At 38.9% G+C, this 21,153-nt stretch overlaps 1 protein-coding gene across 4 annotated transcripts in view; it reads right to left on the bottom strand.

The window, feature by feature from the left end:
* Positions 1-16,095, bottom strand: part of si:dkey-162b23.4 (sodium/hydrogen exchanger 9B2) — a 64,818-nt gene extending 48,723 nt beyond the window's left edge. For 3 of the 4 annotated variants that reach the window (XM_062032936.1, XM_062032937.1, XM_062032934.1), the window contains exons 1-2: positions 15,952-16,095; positions 4,723-4,967 (exon numbers count right to left, since the gene is read on the bottom strand). In XM_062032936.1, the coding sequence (XP_061888920.1) occupies positions 4,723-4,869 (147 nt within the window). In that variant the 5' untranslated portion in view covers positions 4,870-4,967; positions 15,952-16,095. Of the gene's footprint in view, positions 1-4,722; positions 4,968-8,890; positions 9,427-15,951 lie in introns of those variants that run through there. The other variant, XM_062032935.1, reaches the window with a different exon arrangement.
* Between the last annotated feature and the right edge of the window lie 5,058 nt (positions 16,096-21,153).

Raw genomic sequence — 21,153 nt, 5'->3', positions numbered from 1 at the left:
AAAAACAGATATACATATTTAAAGACAAAACATTCTGTGTAGGTAGTAACGAAGGATATTTTTTAAATTAATTTTTAGTTTTAAAAAATACAGCTTTTTCCTCATCACATTCCAATGTTTTGCTCTTTTTTCTTACATGTATACTGTTGTTGTTTTTTTAAATATATGTTAATATTTAAAAATACAGAACTTTTACAATTTTAGCAGACGTATTAAGTATGTTTGCACAAAATATCGGATCGCCTGAATTTCAGTTGGTATCGGATCGAAAACAAAAAGTGGTATCGTACATCACTACAAGAGACACATTTTGTCCATGTTTTTATCATTTCTAGCCTTATATCCTCAAATGTTACCCTTTGAGACACTTGTGATTTAGGGCTATATAAATAAACATTTATTGATTGATTACCCGGATGACCAAGGACTAAAAACTGAACCTGGTATCTAATTACTGGTTTTGTCAATGGCAAAGGAAGTCAAGCTTGTACTGTGCAACTAAAATGATTTACCGAAAGCCACATACCAGGAATTCACCCCTTCACTAGTATTCCTATTTTGAGAAGCAGCATCCTCTGCAGAGCATTTGTTTGAGGTTTATTTATTGTATCAGTTACAAACTTGGAAAAAAGTGGACGCTGGCCTTTAGAAGGTAAAGAAAATGTCAATGCAAGGCTCTGCTGATGTGTTTCCACTGGTCCGAGATCCTCAATACAACAGGAGCACTGTAGTGTTTTTTAGGGAATTGCTGCAATATGTAGAGATCGACCGATTAAAAAAAATCAGTGCTGAAAATTTCAGTATATAAAAATTCAGTTTTAAAAAATCAGTGCTGAAAAAGTCAGTGTATTAAAATTAAGTTTAAAAAAACCAGTGCTGAAAAATTCAGTGTATAAAAATTCAGTTTAAAAAAATCAGTGCTGAAAATTAATTGTATTAAAATTCAGTTAAAAAAAATGAGTGCTGAAAAATTCAGTGTATAAAAATAAAGTTTAAAAAAATGAGTGCCAAGAAAAATGTATTGTATAAACATTCAGTAAAAAAAATCAGTGCTGAAAAAGTCAGTCTATAAAAATTCAGTAAAAAAAAAAATCACTGCTGAAAAATTCAGTGTATTGAAATTCAGTTAAAAAATCTGTCCGGAAGAATTCATTGCATAAAAATTCAGTTAAAAAAAATCAGGGCTGAAAAAGTCAGTGTATAAAAATTCAGTTAAAAAAAATGAGTGCTGAAAAATTCAGTGTATAAAAATTCAGTTTAAAAAAAATGAGTGCTGAAAATTAAGTGTATTACAATTCAGTTAAAAAAATGAGTGCTGAAAATGTCATTGTATAAAAATTCAGTTAAAAAAAATGAGAGCTGAAAATTCAGTGTGTTACAATTCAGTTAAAAAATGAGTGCTGAAAAATTCAGTGTATAAAAATAAAGTTTGAAAAAATGAGTGCAAAAAAAAATGTATTGTAAAAAAATTCAGTTAAAAAAAATCAGTGCTGAAAGAGTCAGTGTATAAAAATTCAGTAAAAAAAAAATCACAGCTGAACAATTCAGTGTATTGAAATTCAGTTAAAATATCAGTCCTGAAGAATTCATTGCATAAAAATTCTGTTAAAAAAAATCAGGGGCCGTACTTATCAAGCTTCTTAGAATTACTCCTAAGAAGTCTGCTAAGAGTTGACTTAAGAGTAAATAAATTCTTCGCTGAAAGCTGCACTTAAAAGTTAGTTATCAAGCGTCTTACTCACACTTTCAGCGAAGTGTAGGACTGAATCTTAAGTGTCACACTCAGAGCTGAATTACGACATTACTATGTGCCGTAAACGGAATTTTAGGTGACGTCATTTCTGTGTCCATAGAAATGACCAATCACGGAAGGGAATCCCTTGTCTAAGAATAAAGAAATATCTTGGAAATATTTAAGTGGACAATGGGAGTGTATATTTTGACAATAAACTACAAAATAATACAAAACAAACAAACAATATTGGCAATGAATCAAAAATAAATGTTTCCTTTTTGTTGCACCTTTCCTGCTTCCTGCTCCCAGGCCGTAACAAAGAGGCAGGGGAGACACTTCTCCAGGATGTATGCTCGGGGCAACACCCTTCACTTTACCCGGCAGTGGGTCTCCACAGCGGACGACTTTAGAGTGAATGATGAGTCCGGCGATTAGTTGCAAATCTTGCTTTATTGATTGCTTGCACACAGCCAATCCAACACAAAACAAACTAGTCCCCGCTCGCACTCACAATACCGCTCCCTCTTTCTCTCGCCCACACACTCACTGACGTCACTCACCTCACATGCTGTAACCTAGCGTATGTGTGTGCCACACACATACGCTACTCTCATAACATTTTCTTTACAATTCATTAATTAGGCAAATAATTTGAAACTGGTGTGGGTGGCTCTATATATACTAGTCCACTGCAGCCACATGCAGAAATCAACAAGGAATGGAAAATTATTAAATCTGTGACAAAAATAATACCTGCTCTGTCTAAACGATACCGTTTGATCAGCTGCTCGTCATCAAACAAAGATGAACGTTCGCGCACGTCTCTCGCCTCAGTGCCATCCCCTGCTGGCAACTCCTAACCACTTAAGACACCTCTGAAGGTCTCTTAAATATCGTGGAGAGTAGGAGTGATTCTTAGACTTAAGAACGTTGATAAAAAGCTTTTATTCTTAAGTTTGAGAGTAGGACTAAATTTCGCAAATTTTCAGGACTTAAGTGTAAAATGGCACTCTAAGAAGCTTGATAAGTACGGCCCCAGGGCTGAAAAAGTCAGTGTATAAAAATTCAACTAAAAAAATTAGTGCTGAAAAATTCAGGGTATAAAAATTTAGTTTAAAAAAAATCAGTGTTAAAAAATTAATTGTACAAAAATTCAGATAAAAAAAAATCAGTGCTGAAAAGGCAGTGTATAAAAATTCAGTTAAAAAAATCCGTGCTGAAAAATTTAGTGGATAAAAATTCAGTTAAAAAAAAATCAGTGCTGAAAAATTCAATGTCGAAAGAATTTGCTGCTTCCAAAAACAAGAATCACTCACTCCTGCTTTTTGAAGCAGCAATTTTTTTGACACTGAAAGACCCTTTAATGGAAACACCTACAGGTTGCAAATGTACTTCGTTGAATTTTTTGAAATATCGCTTTTATTTTGAAAAAAAAAAACTGCAATGGAAACGCAACTGGAGATGGATGGACATGAATATGACGAAAAAGATATACCTGCCAAAAATCTAAACTTTCTGTAAATATCTTGATCAATAGGATAATAATACATAATTAAAGAAGAGCAGGCAGCAGCTCACACATTCTCATGCTTTCTGTAACATCAGTATGGAAAATGTCTCAACTATAATCTAGGTGAAGGAGCCCAGAATTGTTGTATTATTATTTCAGGGTTCCTCATGGAAGAAACCATTACATCGCTATAAAATTGGATACAAATGAGTAGTGAGTTAGTGTGATATATATTTTTTACAAATGTTCCCAGGACATTGATCATGTTTTGAAATGCAAATGTCGATGCTCCTCTTAGACCGAGCTGGGCAAATATTTTGACTGGGGGACCACATTGAGAGACAAAAATGTGTCTGGGGGGCCAAGGTGTATGTGTGTATAAATTATATGTACACATTTAGCTGTAAAAATCTGCTGTACAGTTTGTGTGTTTGGGTCCCTTTTTTTCCAGGAACACTTAATACCAAAAGTCACAATGTCCGATTGAGTTCTAAAAAAGTGATGTTAAACCACCTCAAAAAAAACGGAATGGAATTTTACAGTTTTTTCCTGAATGGGACACCCAAGATGTACATAAAAATAAATAAAGTGGGATTTATAATATTAACTATGAACAATAAAACACTGAATATTAACAACATATGAACATATTTTACTTCTCAAACCAGCTCCTCCATAGTTGTGTATCTTTTACAATCAAGCAAAACACAACAAAAATTTAAAAACAGCAAAATATGAATGCAGAGTGTAATAAACACCTACAATATGATACATTATCACGTAAAAATCTGCTTCCGCATCTGTTTCTGACACATGCATTTTGGGCTGGCTGCTCTGGAAACAAACCCCGCCCACTCTGCTTTGTTCCTAGTCTGAGCTGCTGTGAGATAGATTACCGTAATTACTCGTATAATACCCTAAAGCGCAGATTTCAACCATTGAAAAACGTTCTATAGTTTAAGACTTATGGTCATTTAAAAACAGCACTGCACATCATAATGGCGGCGACAGTTTTGATGTTAAAAGCTTTAAAAAAAATTATGTAGAACGTCCGGCGGGCCGGATTGAAAATCATAGCGGGCCGTATTTTGCCCAGGTCTGCCTTAAACACACGTAACAAATGTGTTTGTGAAATCTCCTAATGTTTTTTGCCACTAACTTAATCAAAACTTTAGCGCCGTGTAAAACATTTCCGAAGTTTCCTAAAATAAAAAAATTAAAAATACAACTTAAAGCCTTGTCCAGCTGTTTACTGACTTGTAAGATTCATGTTCAGATAACTTTTACTGCAAATGAAAATCGGTTATCAGCCTCCTTGACAACCAAGAATCAATCGATATCGGCCCTAAAAAAAAATTATTGGACAATCTCTAGCAAAAAGTTTGTGTCCCAAGTTTAGAAATCAAACCAGGAGCCAGTTGACTAGCCCTGATTAGTACATTGCATGCAACTTAGTGACTTGTCAAAGTCTTCTCACCTCAACATGGTTCCCTGCTGGCAAAGGTATCCGGTCCAGCAGCGGACTGGGCACTGGACTCGGTGCAGGACTGGGTGCAGGACTGTGCGCGGGACTGGGTACTGGGGTGACAGGCTTGGAATGGTTGTTCTCCATGGCAGGTGTCATCTAAAATGTCTCTGGTCCACTTGATTCCAGAACGTCCACTTAGTGAGGGGTGGAGTGGGCCATGGATGGGCTGTTCCTACGATTATATGGCTCGACCTCTGTGGAAATCACTTCATCATGTTATAAAAACATTATTAATTGTGTTCGGCTCCAAACGATATTGGCATAGCTGCACCAGATCAAAAAGTAGCGAGGGAATGCACCCTACTACAATGTTTTGACAGCCACTACCTGGTGGCAACAGACGCTGCTTAATCCAATATTGACAACAAGCGCACTAATCGATGCTTACATGCATGCCATATGGCGCAGCTCGCACACTGCAGACCAACTTTAAATCCACTAAGTTTCTCTTGGAACCGACCTTTTGCTAACCACAACAAAACATTTGTACGCACGTACAACACTTAAGACCTTTAGTATGTCAGTACGTGGAATAAAATGATGGAATGGATCAGGTAAAGTCCAACAATGTACTAATATGATGCAGTTTAAGAAACTGTTCAAACTTCAAGTGTTTACAAAGTACAAGGAACGTCTTGAACTTATTAAAAATGTGTTATCTCAATAAGTGATCTATTTATGGAGATAATCGTGTAATACTTCATGTAAATGGTGTTACGAATTGAGAACAGGAAGTGAACATGTGTGTTAGTAATTGCTATGAGGTGGAAATTGGAAGGGTTGAATAAGATTTGCTTCTTCCTACTCCTTTTTGGACATGTCAGTAGAAGGGAAAGTCAAACACAAATACAAATAGACGGAGTAGACATTGAAAGGGTAAAAGAAAACACATTTTTGGTGTGATGATAAAATGAACTGAAAACTTAATGTAAAAAATATACAACATAAAGTAGCAAGAAACACGTCAATAATGAATAAAGCAAAATATGTTCTGGACCAAAAATCATATCGTATTCTTTACTGCTCTCTTGTGTTACATATCTGAGTTATTGTGCCGGAAATATGGGAAATAAATACAAAAGTACACTTCATTCACTAACTGTGTTACAAAAAAGATAAATTAAAATACTACTTAATGTTGGATATAGAGAACATACAAAAACTTTATTTACTGAATCACAAATATTGAAATTCAACAATTTGGTGCATTTGCAAACAGCTAAAATTATGTACACTACCGTTCAAAAGTTTGGGGTCACCCAAAAAATTTTGTGGAATAGCCTTCATTTCTAAGAACAAGAATAGACTGTCGACTTTCAGATGAAAGTTCTCTTTTTCTGGCCATTTTGAGCGTTTAATTGACCCCACAAATGTGATGCTCCAGAAACTCAATCTGCTCAAAGGAAGGTCAGTTTTGTAGCTTCTGTAACGAGCTAAACTGTTTTCAGATGTGTGAACATGATTGCACAAGGGTTTTCTAATCATCAATTAGCCTTCTGAGCCAATGAGCAAACACATTGTACCATTAGAACACTGGAGTGATAGTTGCTGGAAATGGGCCTCTATACACCTATGTAGATATTGCACCAAAAACCAGACATTTGCAGCTAGAATAGTCATTTACCACATTAGCAATGTATAGAGTGTATTTCTTTAAAGTTAAGACTAGTTTAAAGTTATCTTCATTGAAAAGTACAGTGCTTTTCCTTCAAAAATAAGGACATTTCAATGTGACCCCAAACTTTTGAACGGTAGTGTATAAATCAAACTATAACCTGCTAGCCAAGAATGTACAAGAATTCTTCTCAACAAAAGAGGAGAAATATAACCTTAGAGGAAAATCTTATTTAAAACATTTGTATGCACGTAAAACACTTAAGACCTTCATTATATCAGTATGTGGAATTAAATGATGGAATGGATTAACCAAAAAAATCAAACAATGTACATAAATACAATTATATTATATTATAAATATAATCCACTTCAAGAAACTCTTCTAACGTAAAGTGTTTACTAAGTACACAGAACAAGAATTATGATGAACCCTTTTTTTTTATTGAGACAAAGATTATTTATGTGTACAGCTCTGGTAATGGTTACATTCGCACCCACCTGCACAAATGTACTTCAAAATGTAACAATCAAAATAAATATGACTTTTTTTTTGTTTACTAGGGCATGCATATATAATATGCATTAGTTTGACCATTTAAAATCAATGATAATAAAAAGGAGATGCTTGGAAATAGCATAAAAGTGCCCCAAAAACTTGGAAAAACGCGATTCATAGCGTTACTTTTTGGTGTAACCATCATGAGCGTTCTGTTCAGATATATTTATTTTATATTTTGATAAATCATCATATTTATGTATTACTAAATTTAAATAGGTATTGATCAATCTTTAAAGGCCTACTGAAACCCACTACTACCGACCACGCAGTCTGATAGTTTATATATCAATGATGAAATCTTAACATTGCAACACATGCCAATACGGCCGGGTGAACTTATAAAGTCTAATTTTAAATTTCCCGCTAAACTTCCGGTTGAAAACGTCTACGTATGATGATGCGCGTGACGTCAATCGTTGAAACGGAAGTATTCGGACACCATTGAATCCAATACAAAAAGCTCTGTTTTCATCTCAACATTCCACAGTATTCTCGACATCTGTGTTGGTGAATCTTTTGCAATTTGTTTAATGAACAATGGAGACTGCAAAGAAGAAAGTTGTAGGTGGGATCGGTGTATTAGCGGCGGACTACAGCAACAGAACCAGGAGGACTTTGACTTGGATAGCAGACGCGCTATCCGACGCTAGCCGCCGACCGCACGGATGATCGGGTGAAGTCCTTCGTCGCACCGTCGATCGCTGGAACGCAGGTGAGCACGGGTGTTGATGAGCAGATGAGGGCTGGCTGGCGTAGGTGGATAGCTAATGTTTTTAGCATAGCTCTGTGAGGTCCCGTTGCTAAGTTAGCTTCAATGGCGTCGTTAGCAACAGCATTGTTAAGCTTCGCCAGGCTGGAAAGCATTAACCGTGATTTACAGGTCCATGGTTTAATAGTATTGTTGATTTTCTGTCTATCCTTCCAGTCAGGGGTTTATTTCTTTTGTTTCTATCTGCAGTTAAGCCCGATGCTATCACATTAGCTCCGTTGCTAAAGTGCTTCGCCGATGTATTGTCGTGGAGATAAAAGTCACTGTGAATGTCCATTTCGCGTTCTCGACTCTCATTTTCAAGAGGATATAGTATCCGAGGTGGTTTAAAATACAAATCCGTGATCCACAATAGAAAAATGACAAAGTGTGGAATCCAATGATCCAGCTTGTACCTAAGTTACGGTCAGAGCGAAAAAAGATGCGTCCTGCACTGCACTCTAGTCCTTCACTCTCACGTTCCTCATCCACAAATCTTTCATCCTGGCTCAAATTAATGGGGTAATCGTCACTTTCTCGGTCCGAATCGCTCTCGCTGCTGGTGTAAACAATGGGGAATATGAAGATGGCCGCCGTGAGCAACGTGAGTTGAGACCGTCTCTACACAAGTCCCAGTATGTAAGGTTAATAATGGCATAAACGCTCCAGTGATACAATAATTTAAGTCGTTTTCGTTGTATATATCCACCTCTCTGCAATTGGTGAGATATATACTCCTCACGAGGGTGATTTGGCGGAAGATAAGGTGCCTCGAACGCCGAGTGACTCATTGTTCACCTGCAAACATGCCACAACGCGGATCAAAGGAGTCAAAACGTGGCCGTGATCAATTGTCCTCCAGTGATTTGGATGAAAAAGCAACGTTTACTCCGGACGATCGAAAAATGTTGCAAGCCATGGTTGAAAAACTTGGAAAATTGGACATTTTGGATGAACTAAAAACTGACGTTTCAGAGCTGAAAAAATCAGTCGAGCACAATCACGCTGAAATGGTGGAGATAAAAAAGGAACAGACAACGCTAAAAGTTGAGTTAACAAGCCTGAAACTCGAAACTACAAGACTGACAACGGAGAACGAGAAATTAAAGGCAGACTTGTTGGAACTCCGCTGCAGGAGCATGCGGGACAACCTGCTAATCATGGGAATTAGCGAAGATGGAGGAGAAACTTACGGCATTGCGGAAAACCTCGTCAGAGCCTTTCTGCAGGAGCAACTCGGCATCCCGGAGGAAGAAGTTAAGAGGATCCAGATGGAGCGAGCACACAGGATTGGCAGACGCAAGGAGGATGCTATACCGAGACCTATGCTTGTAAAGTTTACTAACTCCAAATGCAAAGACGAAATGCTTGCTGTCTCCAGAAGACTGAAAGGTACTAAATTCTTCATGACCAGCCAATATCCAATTGAGGTGGTGGAGAAACGACGTAAGTTGATTCCAATTATGAAGTCATTTAGGCAAAAAGGACAACAAGCTCGTCTTGTTGTGGATAAACTGTACATTAACGGTGAGCTGTACAGAAGCATGTGAGGAACAATAACAATGTCGCGCAGTGATTGCGTCATCGCGACATCACCATGGTAACGACTTGACGGATATGTTTTGACATTTTGTTTGTGGAGCTTTTTAGTTTATTCTGGGACTGGACAATGTAGTTAGATGTTGGCAAACGGTCAGCGAATTATATATTTTGGGGGTTATATGTTTGTTTGTCTTGGGTGCTCTGGTGTGAATGGTATGTCTGTGGGTTTATTAGAGGGGATATTGGTTTCCTTGGAAATAGCAAGTGATGCTGCAGTTTTTAGTTACAAGATTTTCATGTCTATGAAACTTATGGTATTAAGAGAATCAATAAAATATACAATGAATTTACTCAGATTATATGATTTATAGGAACGATAATGAAGTTGGAATAATTAGTTATAATTGCAATGGTCTTGCAGACAACAGAAAAAGAAAACTTATATTTATGTGGCTGAATGAAAAAAAACAAGATCTTTTTTGTCTTCAAGAAACGCATTCAACACATTTAGATGAAGAAAAATGGAGAAAAGAATGGGATGGTCCAATTTTCTTTTCACATGGTTACAGAAATTCAAAAGGTGTTATGATTTTGATAAAAAAAAACTTTTATTTTCAATTTAACTCTATGGAAAAAGACTCACAAGGACGTTGGCTAATATTAAATATGATTATTCAAGGTCAAAAGATGTGTGTTTTGAATCTGTATGGGCCAAATGTTGATGAACCTTCCTTTTTTGAAGAAATAAGTGACATGTTGCAAGAACAACAAGGGGAAATTATTATTGTGGGGGACTTTAACGTTGCTCTGGATAAAGTTCTGGACCGAAAAGGGAATTTTTCAATGGATTATCATCCTCAATCTTTACAAAAGATTCAAAATGTTATGGATGCATTTGATTTAATTGATATCTGGAGATTCAAAAACCCTAGGTTAGTACGGTATACATGGAGAAGACAAAACCAGGCAAGTCGTATTGACTATTTTTTGATATCATTTTCATTGCTAAACAAAGTGACTGCAATAGCAATCGATGATAAGTTGCGTTCTGATCATAATTGTATAGGAATAAATATTGCAATTGAAGATAATACACGTGGGCCCGGATATTGGAAGTTTAATCAAATGCATCTACAGGATGATGAATTTATCGAAAAAACAAAGCAATTTATTACTGATTTTTTTTTAAATAATGTAGGATCTTCAAATCCCCAAATAGTCTGGGAAGCCTTCAAATGTTGTTTTAGAGGATATGCCATTGCATACTCTTCATGGAAAAAAAAAAAAATTAAAGCGGCAGAACAGGAATTAAAGAAAGAAATTGAGGATTTACAAAAAAACATTGACAGTAATGATAATCTAACTAGTGAGCAACTGAATACCTTTACAGCCAAACAAGAGGAGTTAGCAGATTTAGTTGAAAAACAATTATTGAAAAGTTATGACTGCAACAGAGCAGTCTGGATGAAAAAAGGTGAGAAGTGTTCAAAATTCTTTTTAAATATCCAAACAAAAAATCGTTCTAAAAAGAACATTTCCAAGCTTATTAAAACAAATGGAAAGGTATTGGATACACACACCACATTGTTGAAAGAAATGGAAAATTACTTTAAAAACATTTTTTCTAATCCAGTAATCCCTCCTGAAACTACAACTTTTTTTCCAGAAAATTATGAAAGAAAATTGAATTCGGAAGAAAGCCATTCATGTGAAGGCCTCATTAGAGAGGAAGAACTTGTGGAAGCTGTTAAATCTTTTCATCCAGGGAAAACCCCAGGATTAGATGGAATACCTATTGAGGTTTATCAAGTATTTTATGAAGATCTTAAGAAACCATTACTTTCTAGTTTTAATTACTCATATGAGACAGGTTTTTTGTCCAACACTCAAACAGAAGGTCTTATTTCCTTATTATTGAAACAGGAAATAAATGGTCAGTATAAAGACCCAGTTCATCTAAAAAATTGGAGACCAATAACACTGCAGTGTTATGATGCTAAAATCCTGGCAAAATGTTTGGCTACACGACTTAAGTCTGTTTTGTCAAATATTATTCACCAAGATCAATCAGGCTTCCTACAAGGAAGAAATATAGGAAACAATATTACACAGTTATTAGAAATTATAGAGAATTATAATATGGAAAATAAAAGAGGATTAATTTTTGTAGCCGACCTGGAGAAGGCTTTTGACAAAATTAGCTTTGATTTTATTTGTAAAAGCTTAGTTTTTTTCAATTTTGGCAACTCCGTATTACACTGGATCAAGACGCTATATAATAAAACTAATTGTAGAATTATCAATAATGGATACATCTCTGGGACAATACCTCTATTAAGAGGTCTAAAACAAGGGTGCCCTTTGTCTCCATACTTATTTATTATTGCTATGGAAATATTGGCGATTAAAGTTAGATTGAATAAAAATATTGAAGGGCTCAGTAATAATAATATTGAAAGTAAAATAACAATGTATGCAGACGATACAAGCTTCTTTATAAGCCCCAATCCTCATTGTCTGCAAAACCTTCTTGATCTTTTGGACATATTTTCACAGCAATCTGGGCTTAAGCTAAATTATGATAAATGTAAAATATTAAGGATCGGAAATCTAAAGGGAACGTCCTTTCGAATGGAATGCAAAGTGCCTGTTTTGTGGACAGATGGACCAGTTAACATACTTGGTGTTGTTGTCCCAGAGGACCTGGAAGATCTAGGCTCAGTAAATTATGATAATCGACTAAGAAAGCTGGATAAAATTATGCAATTATGGAAAGGGAAATCCTTAACCTTGTATGGTAAAATATCTATTGTCAACTCGTTAATTATTCCTCAATTTATTTATTTGTTTTTGTCATTACCAGCTCCATCACAAAACTTTTTTAAGATTTATGAGCGGAGGGTCTTCGATTTTGTCTGGGACGGCAAACCAGAAAGGATTAAAAGAAAGGTTTTGTACAATGAATATGAATATGGGGGCTTGAAACTTCTCAACCTTGAAGCTATGTGTCTGTCTTTAAAAGCATCAATTGTTCCAAAGATGTATTTAAACACTGAGTGGTACACAAGTGTCCTGTTGGACAGAAAACATGTATTGTATCAAAAGAAATTGTATCCTTTTTTACAAGTGATCCCCTCCCATTTTCCTTATGTAGAGAGTCTGCTGGGAAACATGGCGGGGATCATAAAGGAAACAATCCACTCATGGTGGTGTTTTCAATTTTATGTACCAGAAAAAAGAGATGATATTTTGCAGCAAATAATATGGATGAACTCTAATATTGTAATAGATGGAAAGCCTTTCTTTTGGAAAAATATGTTTGAAAGAGGAATCATTTTTGTCAATGACATTATCAATGAGAATGGAAAAATTATGAAATATGATGAATTTACAACTATGTATGGTGATGCTTGTTCAAGCTTTTCATTTAATCAACTAACTGGAGTCATTGGGAAAAGATGGAAACAAATTAATTATGGAACTACTAAATTATTAGTTTGTAAGCCCTTAATAAGAAATTCTAGTTGGCAAAAAGGAACTAAAATAAATAGAAAAATATATAAGTTTTATTTAATAAAGAAATCTTTGAAGGCTGCCCCATACAACACATATGGAAAATGGGAGGACTTTTTTGACTGCCCGTTGCCGTGGGATGCAATATTCAAATTAATCTACAAAACCACTATCGATGTGCAAAATCGTTATTTTCAAATTAAAACTATTTATAACTTCCTACCCACGGGAAAAATGTTAAAAATATGGAATATGACAGAGTCAGATGATTGCCGTTTTTGTTGTCAGGAGCCTGAATCCACCTTACATTTGTTTTGGTATTGTCATATTGTGTCTTCATTTTGGGTGGAAGTTGAAAAAATGTGTTTAAAGATTGGTTTGTTTATGAAGCTTGATGTGGTTTCTGTTATTTTAGGAGAGTTCATTGACAATCATGATTTAGTCAATTTAATTATAGTACTCGGTAAAAGGTTTATTTTTAAGGCAAAAAACAGATATTCACTTAGTATTTCTTTCTTTAAAACATTTATTCAGTATTTTTTAACTTTAGAAAATTATATGGTTGAAAACGATAATGATGCCAAAAAACATAAAAAAAGATGGGAAGTCCTCAAAGGCTTATTTTGAAAATGTAATTTTGTTTATATATGATATGCAATCTGTTGTTGTATTCCCTATTTTAAGTGTACATAAATGAAGGTATGTGTTGCTGACTTCGACTTGGATGTGATGTGGACTGTACATGGGTGCTTAATTTGAAAATGTATTTTTGTTTGTGGATTGTATGCAACCTGTTGTGATCCCTGGTTTTTGGTGTACATGGGTGAAGGTGTGTGTTGCTGAGCCCGATCTGGACGTAATCTGAACTGGACCTGGTTTTAAGAACCCTTTTGAACAATCTGATTTTATTGACAATCCGGTCTGGTGAAGTTAAGGTCCTTTGTTTGTTTTGTTTGAAAGTAAAACAAATTTAAAAACAATTACATAAAAAATAGTGATTAGTGAAAATGTTAGTGGACCAGCACCACACACAATCATGTGTGCTCGAATGACTGTATCCCTTGCAGACTGTATTGTTCTATACTGTAGGAACCAGAAGTTGTTGTTTATTTAATAACAGAAAGAGACAGCTCCTTTTGTGTAAATGAGTGTGGATGAGTGTGAATGGGGGAGGGAGGGTTTTCTTGGGTTGATGCACTAATGGTAAGTGTATCTTGTGTTTTTTTTGTAAATATTGTTTGAAATAAAAAAAAAAAAAATAAAAAACAAATAAAAAAAAAATAAAAAAAAAAAAAAAAAAAACAATGGGGAAATGTGAGGAGCCTTTCAACCTGTGACGTCACGCTACTCCGGTAAAGGCAAGGCTTTTTTTTATCAGCGACCAAAAGTTGCAAACTTTATCGTTGATGTTCTCTACTAAATCCTTTCAGCAAAAATATGGCAATATCGCAAAATGATCAAGTATGACACATAGAATGGATCTGCTATCCCCGTTTAAATAAAAAACATTCATTTCAGTAGGCCTTTAAGCTGTGTGTATTTGATTTCAGTTTGCTTTTGACATCTTATTTAGAATTGTAGTTGAAACTTTTACAACCTTGTGTTGCGCTCATGATGGCGTAACCAAACTAGATTTCATTTAATGATCATATTTTGAATATTTATTCCCTTTTTTACATTTAGTATATTTAAATATTCATTTATAAACATTGAATACATTTCAAATATCAATAAAATGCAATTGCCTTCATCTTATAGGGTAATGTTTAGTTACACCAAGTCATGAGCGTAACACTAAGCTTCATCACTTTGACTTGTAATATCTCTAATTCTGGTGGTGTTTTATGCTTTTTTCTTTTTGGAACATGTACTATACATATACTACAATAAAGTCCCATATAAAATTATGTTTCTAGCGATACTTTAATTTTGCCTTTGAAAGTAACACTCCAATGTCCATTAGTGGAGCTGTACACATATGTATTTAATATTTGTTTACTTACTATGGTATACTATTTATGTATTATTCTTTTGTTCACTGTTCTGTTACAGAGAAAAAGGAAATGGGATAAAACTGCGAGAAACTGTTCAAACTTCAAGTACAAGGAACGTCTTGAACTTATTAAAAATGTGTTATCTCAATAAGTGATCTATATGGAGTAATCGTTGTATTTAGAAATACTTCAAGATTATTTATGTATTTAATATTTGTTTACTTGGACTATGTCTCCCGGCTGGCCTGGGAACGCCTCGGGATCCCCCGGGAAGAGCTGGACGAAGTGGCTGGGGAGAGGGAAGTCTGGGCTTCCCTGCTTAGGCTGCTGCCCCCGTGACCCGACCTCAGATAAGCTGAAGAAGATGGATGGATGGATATTTGTTTACTTACTAAGATATACTATTTGTGTATTATTTATTTGTTCACTGTTCTGTTACAGAGAACAAGAGAATGGGATAAAACTGCTATGGTATGAAAGGGGGTAGGATTAAATAAACTCTGCTTCTTCCTACTCCTTTTCGGACGTGCTGTAATGAAACAACTGGAATTGTGTGATGCATGACATTGTATCGTATGCATGTTCCAAATAAACTGAAACTGAACTGAAATATGAAAATATGCGACGCATAATATGGAAACATGTTTGGAATAAACTCCAACCAATCACAAGAGGGTTTGCTTCACATTGTTAGTAATGCACCAATCACAGGATGGTTTGCTTCACATTGTATTAATGCGGAAGTAGCGAGAAGAGTTTGCTGCCGGATTAGCTTCACATTATCACACAGTTTGGGCGAATCCAGCCCTCCTGATTAACAACATGCTTGGATTCAGTAAACGGACATGGAGGTGTCCTCTATGAAGTGTCCCAATGTCTTCGGCGCATATAGTCGGGGTTAAAACTTAGACATTTGCACGGTAGGGGCGTTTGAGAAACAATAATAATAGCCAATTAGCATGCTATTTTGCCATGCTATGGTACAATACTAGCGCCAACGCCACGTTGACGTTAAACACAACCAATAATGTCGTCCTTAAGGACTACGAGCTAGTCGAGCTAAATCATAATTTCAACATAAACAGCGCGCTCTTACTACAAAGGGTTTTTATTTTGGAGAGTAAGAAGTCCACCTGTCCGATAATGGGTGCACAGTTGTACACTCCTCAGTAGTTGTGCTGTCTATGAAGTAAATCAACACTTACCTCAGTGCAAGAACATTGTCACAAAGCTTGTAAAACTGGCATCCGCAGCCTTTCTGGCACGTCGGCCGGTAGGGAAATGGGAATAGATGGGGATTAGGCACGGCATGGCAAGGTTAGGAAGGAGGGTGTGTGTGCAGCCTTCACTTTGTCTACATTGTGTTCGGTTGCAGCCTTATTCATTCATTTTTGTCCTCAAAATTCTACACACAACCCACGATGACAACGTAAAGAAAGTTGTTTTTAGAATTTTTTGCAAATTTACTAAAAATAATTTTTTAAAGTATACACAGCTAGGGTTGTCTCGATACCGGTAACAAAATGTATGTCGATACTTTTCTAAATAAAGGGCACCACAAAAAATGGCATTATTGGCTTTATTTTAACAAAAACAATTTTGTCCTTAAATAAAATGGTGAACATACTAGATAACTTGTCTTTTAGTAGTACGTAAGCAAACAAAGGCTCCTAATTAGTCTGCTGACGTATGCAGTAACATATTGTGTCATTTATCATTCTATTATTTTGTCAATATTATAAAGGACAATCTGTAAAAATTGATTATTAATCTACTTGTTCATTTACTGTTAATATCTGCTTATTTTCTGTTTTAACATGTTCTATCTACACTTCTGTTAAAATGTAATAATCACTCCTACCATCTACCTGCTGCATCATGCTCACTCTCACCTGGATGGTGGGAAGGGCACTGTGAGGATCATGTTTTTTGATTTCTCCAGTGCCTTTAACACCATTCAGCCAATTCTGATGAGTGACAAGTTGCTCGGGATGGGTGTCAGTTCATCCATTGTCTCCTGGATCACTGATTACTTGTCTGACAGGCCCCAGTTTGTGCGACTGGGGAGCTCCCTGTGGGATACTGTGGTCAGTGGTGTAGGTGCTCCACAGGGGACCGTCCTGTCTCCTTTCCTGTTCACCCTGTACACCTCAGACTTCCAGTATAGTTCCAGGTCCTGCCACCTGCAGAAATACTCTGACGACTCTGCTGTGGTCGGGTGTATCGGAGAGGGACGGGAATTGGAGTACAGGACACTGATCGCTGACTTTGTGGAGTGGTCTCAGGCGAACCATCTGGTCCTTAATGTGGACAAGACCAAGGAGCTGGTCATCGACTTCAGGAAGAGAGTGACCCCGGTGGAGCCCATCAAGATCCAGGGCCGGGAGGTGGCAGTAGTGGAGCAGTACAAGTACCTGGGAGTCCACTTGAACAGCAGACTGGACTGGAAGGACAACTGCAAAGCTGTTTACAAGAAGGGCATGAGCAGACTCTTTTTCCTGAGGAAGCTTAGGTCCTTTAATGTGTGCAGCAAGCTGTTGGAGATCTTTTATCAGTCTGTTGTGGCCAGTGCACTGTACTTTGCAGTGGTTGGTTGGGGGAGCAGCGCCAGCAAAAGGGACTCAAACCGGATTGATAAACTGATCCGGAAAGCCGGCCAGACTATTGGCACGCAGTTGGAGGCGTTTGTGTCAGTGAGGGACAGGAGGACACTGGACAAACTGCTCGCCATCATGGACAATCCTGCCCACCCACTCCACCTGACAATTAAGGGACAGCGGAGCTCATACTCCAACAGGCTCCTTCAACTTCCTTCCCGCACTGTGCGATTCAAGAACTCCTTCATTCCGTACTCCATCCAGCTGTATAATCACTCGCCATACAGCAATAGATGACATCTGCCTATTACCTGACACCTGACATGTTAGCTACTTCTCTTTGTTTATAATGTTTATAATGTCTATCTTCTATTTCCTGCTGGACCCACTCTCTATTGTATGCTGCTGCTGTCATATATACTGTATATACTGTAATATTGTACATGGTCATTGGTGTATATTGTATATATGTTATAGACATAATATAATATATCTGTATATAAATTATTCTGTACACATTATGTATATATTCGTATATATGTTAGATTTTATTTTATTTTTTATAGCTTTTTTAGTCTACTTATACCTGCATTGTCCTTTCCATCCTTACACTTTCCATCATTGTAACCGAGCTACTGTGTTGAACAATTTCCCTTGTGGATCATTAAAGTTTGTCTAAGTCTAAGTCTTATTCTTCTCTTCTTTGATACTTTACATTAGTTTTGGATGATACCACAAATTTAGGTATCGATTCGATACCAAGTAGTTACAGGATCATACATTGATCATATTCAAAGTCCTCATGTGTCCAGGGATGTATTTCATGACTTTATAAACATAATATTTATTTTTTTTTAAAGGAAAAAAGATTTTGCGGCGATAAAAAATATTGATGTAACCATATCGACTAGATACACTCTTGTACTTGATATCATTACAGGAATGTCAGGCATAGATCCACCCAGGGCATTTGTTCAGGAGCGCTATCTTTTGTTAGCGGTGACGCCGGTGAGCTATTGTATCCTCCTACGGTGTGTAGTGAAGCATGTTTAGCTATTCCTCGTCCTCCAGTGATAATGTTACATGTAAGAAACGTAATTTATTTGTCGCCATGGAGGCCGGGATTAGTGATTTAGAAGTAGCTAAAACACTGCCGACTGCGGATGGATGTTAGCCGCTAGCTGGCGATGTCTTAAAGCGCACCTCTTCCTGAGGGTGTTTCAGTGTTATAACTTCACATTTATCTGTACTTTTTACACCAAAATGCGTCCGTTCTCCCTTTTCTGTCTACCCACTGTGTCTGCTCGTAGTGATTGTGTGCTGCCGAACATGCTCCTCTGCTCGTAAAACCAGCAATGTCATGACGTGACAACGTGCCGTCATGCCTGTAAAACAATTTTAAAAATATGGCGAACTGGTACTTTTCAAACAGAGTATAGTACCGTTTTTGATTCATTAGTACTGTGACTCCTCTCTGAGCTGCCACCTTACCGTGGTAGAGGAGTTTGCGTGTCCCAATGATCCTAGGAGCTATGTTGTCCGGGGGCTTTATGCCCCCTGGTAGGGTCTCCCAAGACAAACTGGTCCTAGGTGAGGGATCAGACAAAGAGCAGCTCGAAGACCTCAATGAAAAATAAAACCTATGGACCCAGATTTCCCTCGCCCGGACGCGGGTCACCGGGGCCCTCCTCTGGAGCCAGGCCCGGAGGTGGGGCACGATGGCGAGCGCCTGGTGGCCGGGCCTGTCCCCATGGGGCCCGGCCGGGCACAGCCCGAAGAGGCAACGTGGGTTCCCCCTCCAATGGGCTCACCACCTATAGCAGGGGTCATAGAGGTCGGGTGCGATGTGAGCTGGGCGGAAGCCGAAGGCGGGGCACTTGGCGGTCCGATCCTCGGCTACAGAAGCTAGCTCTTGGGACGTGGAACGTCACCTCGCTGGGGGGGAAGGAGCCTGAGCTAGTGCGCGAGGTGGAGAAGTTCCGACTAGACATAGTCTGACTCACTTCGACGCACAGCAAGGGCTCTGGAACCAGTTCTCTCGAGAGGGGCTGGACTCTCTTCTACTCTGGCGTTGCCGGCAGTGAGAGGCGACGGGCTGGGGTGGCAATTCTTGTTGCCCCCCAGCTCAGAGCCTGCATGTTGGAGTTCAACCCGGTGGACGAGAGGGTAGCTTCCCTCCGCCTTCGGGTGGGGGAACGGGTCCTGACTGTGGTTTGTGCTTACGCGCCAAACCGCAGCTCAGAGGAAGCAGTGCCTGGGGAATCTGTAGTGGACTCTCCTATTTCTGGGGCTGAGGTTGCTGAGGTAGTTAAAAAGCTCCTCGGTGGCAAGGCCCCGGGGGTGGATGAGATCCGCCCGGAGTTCCTTAAGGCTCTGGATGCTGTGGGGCTGTCTTGGTTGACAAGACTCTGCAGCATCGCGTGGACATCGGGGGCGGTACCTCTGGATTGGCAGACCGGGGTGGTGGTTCCTCTCTTTAAGAAGGGGAACCGGAGGGTGTGTTCTAACTATCATGGGATCACACTCCTCAGCCTTCCCGGTAAGGTCTATTCAGGTGTGCTGGAGAGGAGGCTACGCCGGATAGTCTAACCTCGGATTCAGGAGGCACAGTGTGGTTTTCGTCCTGGTCGTGGAACTGTGGACCAGCTCTATACTCTCGGCAGGGTCCTTGAGGGTGCATGGGAGTTTGCCCAACCAGTCTACATGTGTTTTGTGGACTTAGAGAAGGCATTCGACCGTGTCCCTCGGGAAGTCCTGTGGGGAGTGCTCAGAGAGTATGGGGTATCGGACTGTCTGATTGTGGCGGTCCGCTCCCTGTATGATCAGTGCCAGAGCTTGGTCCGCATTGCCGGCAGTAAGTCGGACACGTTTCCAGTGAGGGTTGGACTCCGCCAAGGCTGCCCTTTGTCACCGATTCTGTTCATAACTTTTATGGACAGAATTTCTAGGCGCAGTCAAGGCGTTGAGGGGATCTGGTTTGGTGGCTGCAGGATTAGGTCTCTGCTTTTTGCAGATGATGTGGTCTTGATGGCTTCATCTGGCCAGGATCTTCAGCTCTCGCTGGATCGGTTCGCAGCTGAGTGTGAAGCGACTGGGATGAGAATCAGCACCTCCAAGTCCGAATCCATGGTTCTCGCCCGGAAAAGGGTGGAGTGCCATCTCCGGGTTGTGGAGGAGACCCTGCCCCAAGTAGAGGAGTTCAAGTACCTCGGAGTCTTGTTCACGAGTGAGGGAAGAGTGGATCGTGAGATCGACAGGCGGATCGGTGCGGCGTCTTCAGTAATGCGGACGCTGTATCGATCCGTTGTGGTGAAGAAGGAGCTGAGCCGGAAGGCAAAGCTCTCAATTTACCGGTCGATCTACGTTCCCATCCTCACCTATGGTCATGAGCTTTGGGTTATGACCGAAAGGACAAGATCACGGGTACAAGCGGCCGAAATGAGTTTCCTCCGCCGGGTGGCGGGTCTCTCCCTTACAGATAGGGTAAGAAGCTCTGCCATCCGGGGGGAGCTCAAAGTAAAGCCGCTGCTCCTCCACATCGAGAGGAGCCAGATGAGGTGGTTCGGGCATCTGGTCAGGATGCCACCCGAACGCCTCCCTAGGGAGGTGTTTAGGGCACGTCCGACCGGTAGGAGGCCACGGGGAAGACCCAGGACACGTTGGGAAGACTATGTCTCCCGGCTGGCCTGGGAACGCCTCGGGATCCCCCGGGAGGAGCTGGACGAAGTGGCTGGGGAGAGGGAAGTCTGGGCTTCCCTGCTTAGGCTGCTGCCCCCGCGACCCGACCTCGGATAAGCGGAAGAAGATGGA

The sequence above is a fragment of the Entelurus aequoreus genome, linkage group LG22 (genome assembly GCF_033978785.1).
Source record: "Entelurus aequoreus isolate RoL-2023_Sb linkage group LG22, RoL_Eaeq_v1.1, whole genome shotgun sequence".
In the NCBI taxonomy this organism is placed as follows: domain Eukaryota; kingdom Metazoa; phylum Chordata; class Actinopteri; order Syngnathiformes; family Syngnathidae; genus Entelurus; species Entelurus aequoreus.
This window is presented reverse-complemented; position numbering and strand designations above follow the sequence as displayed.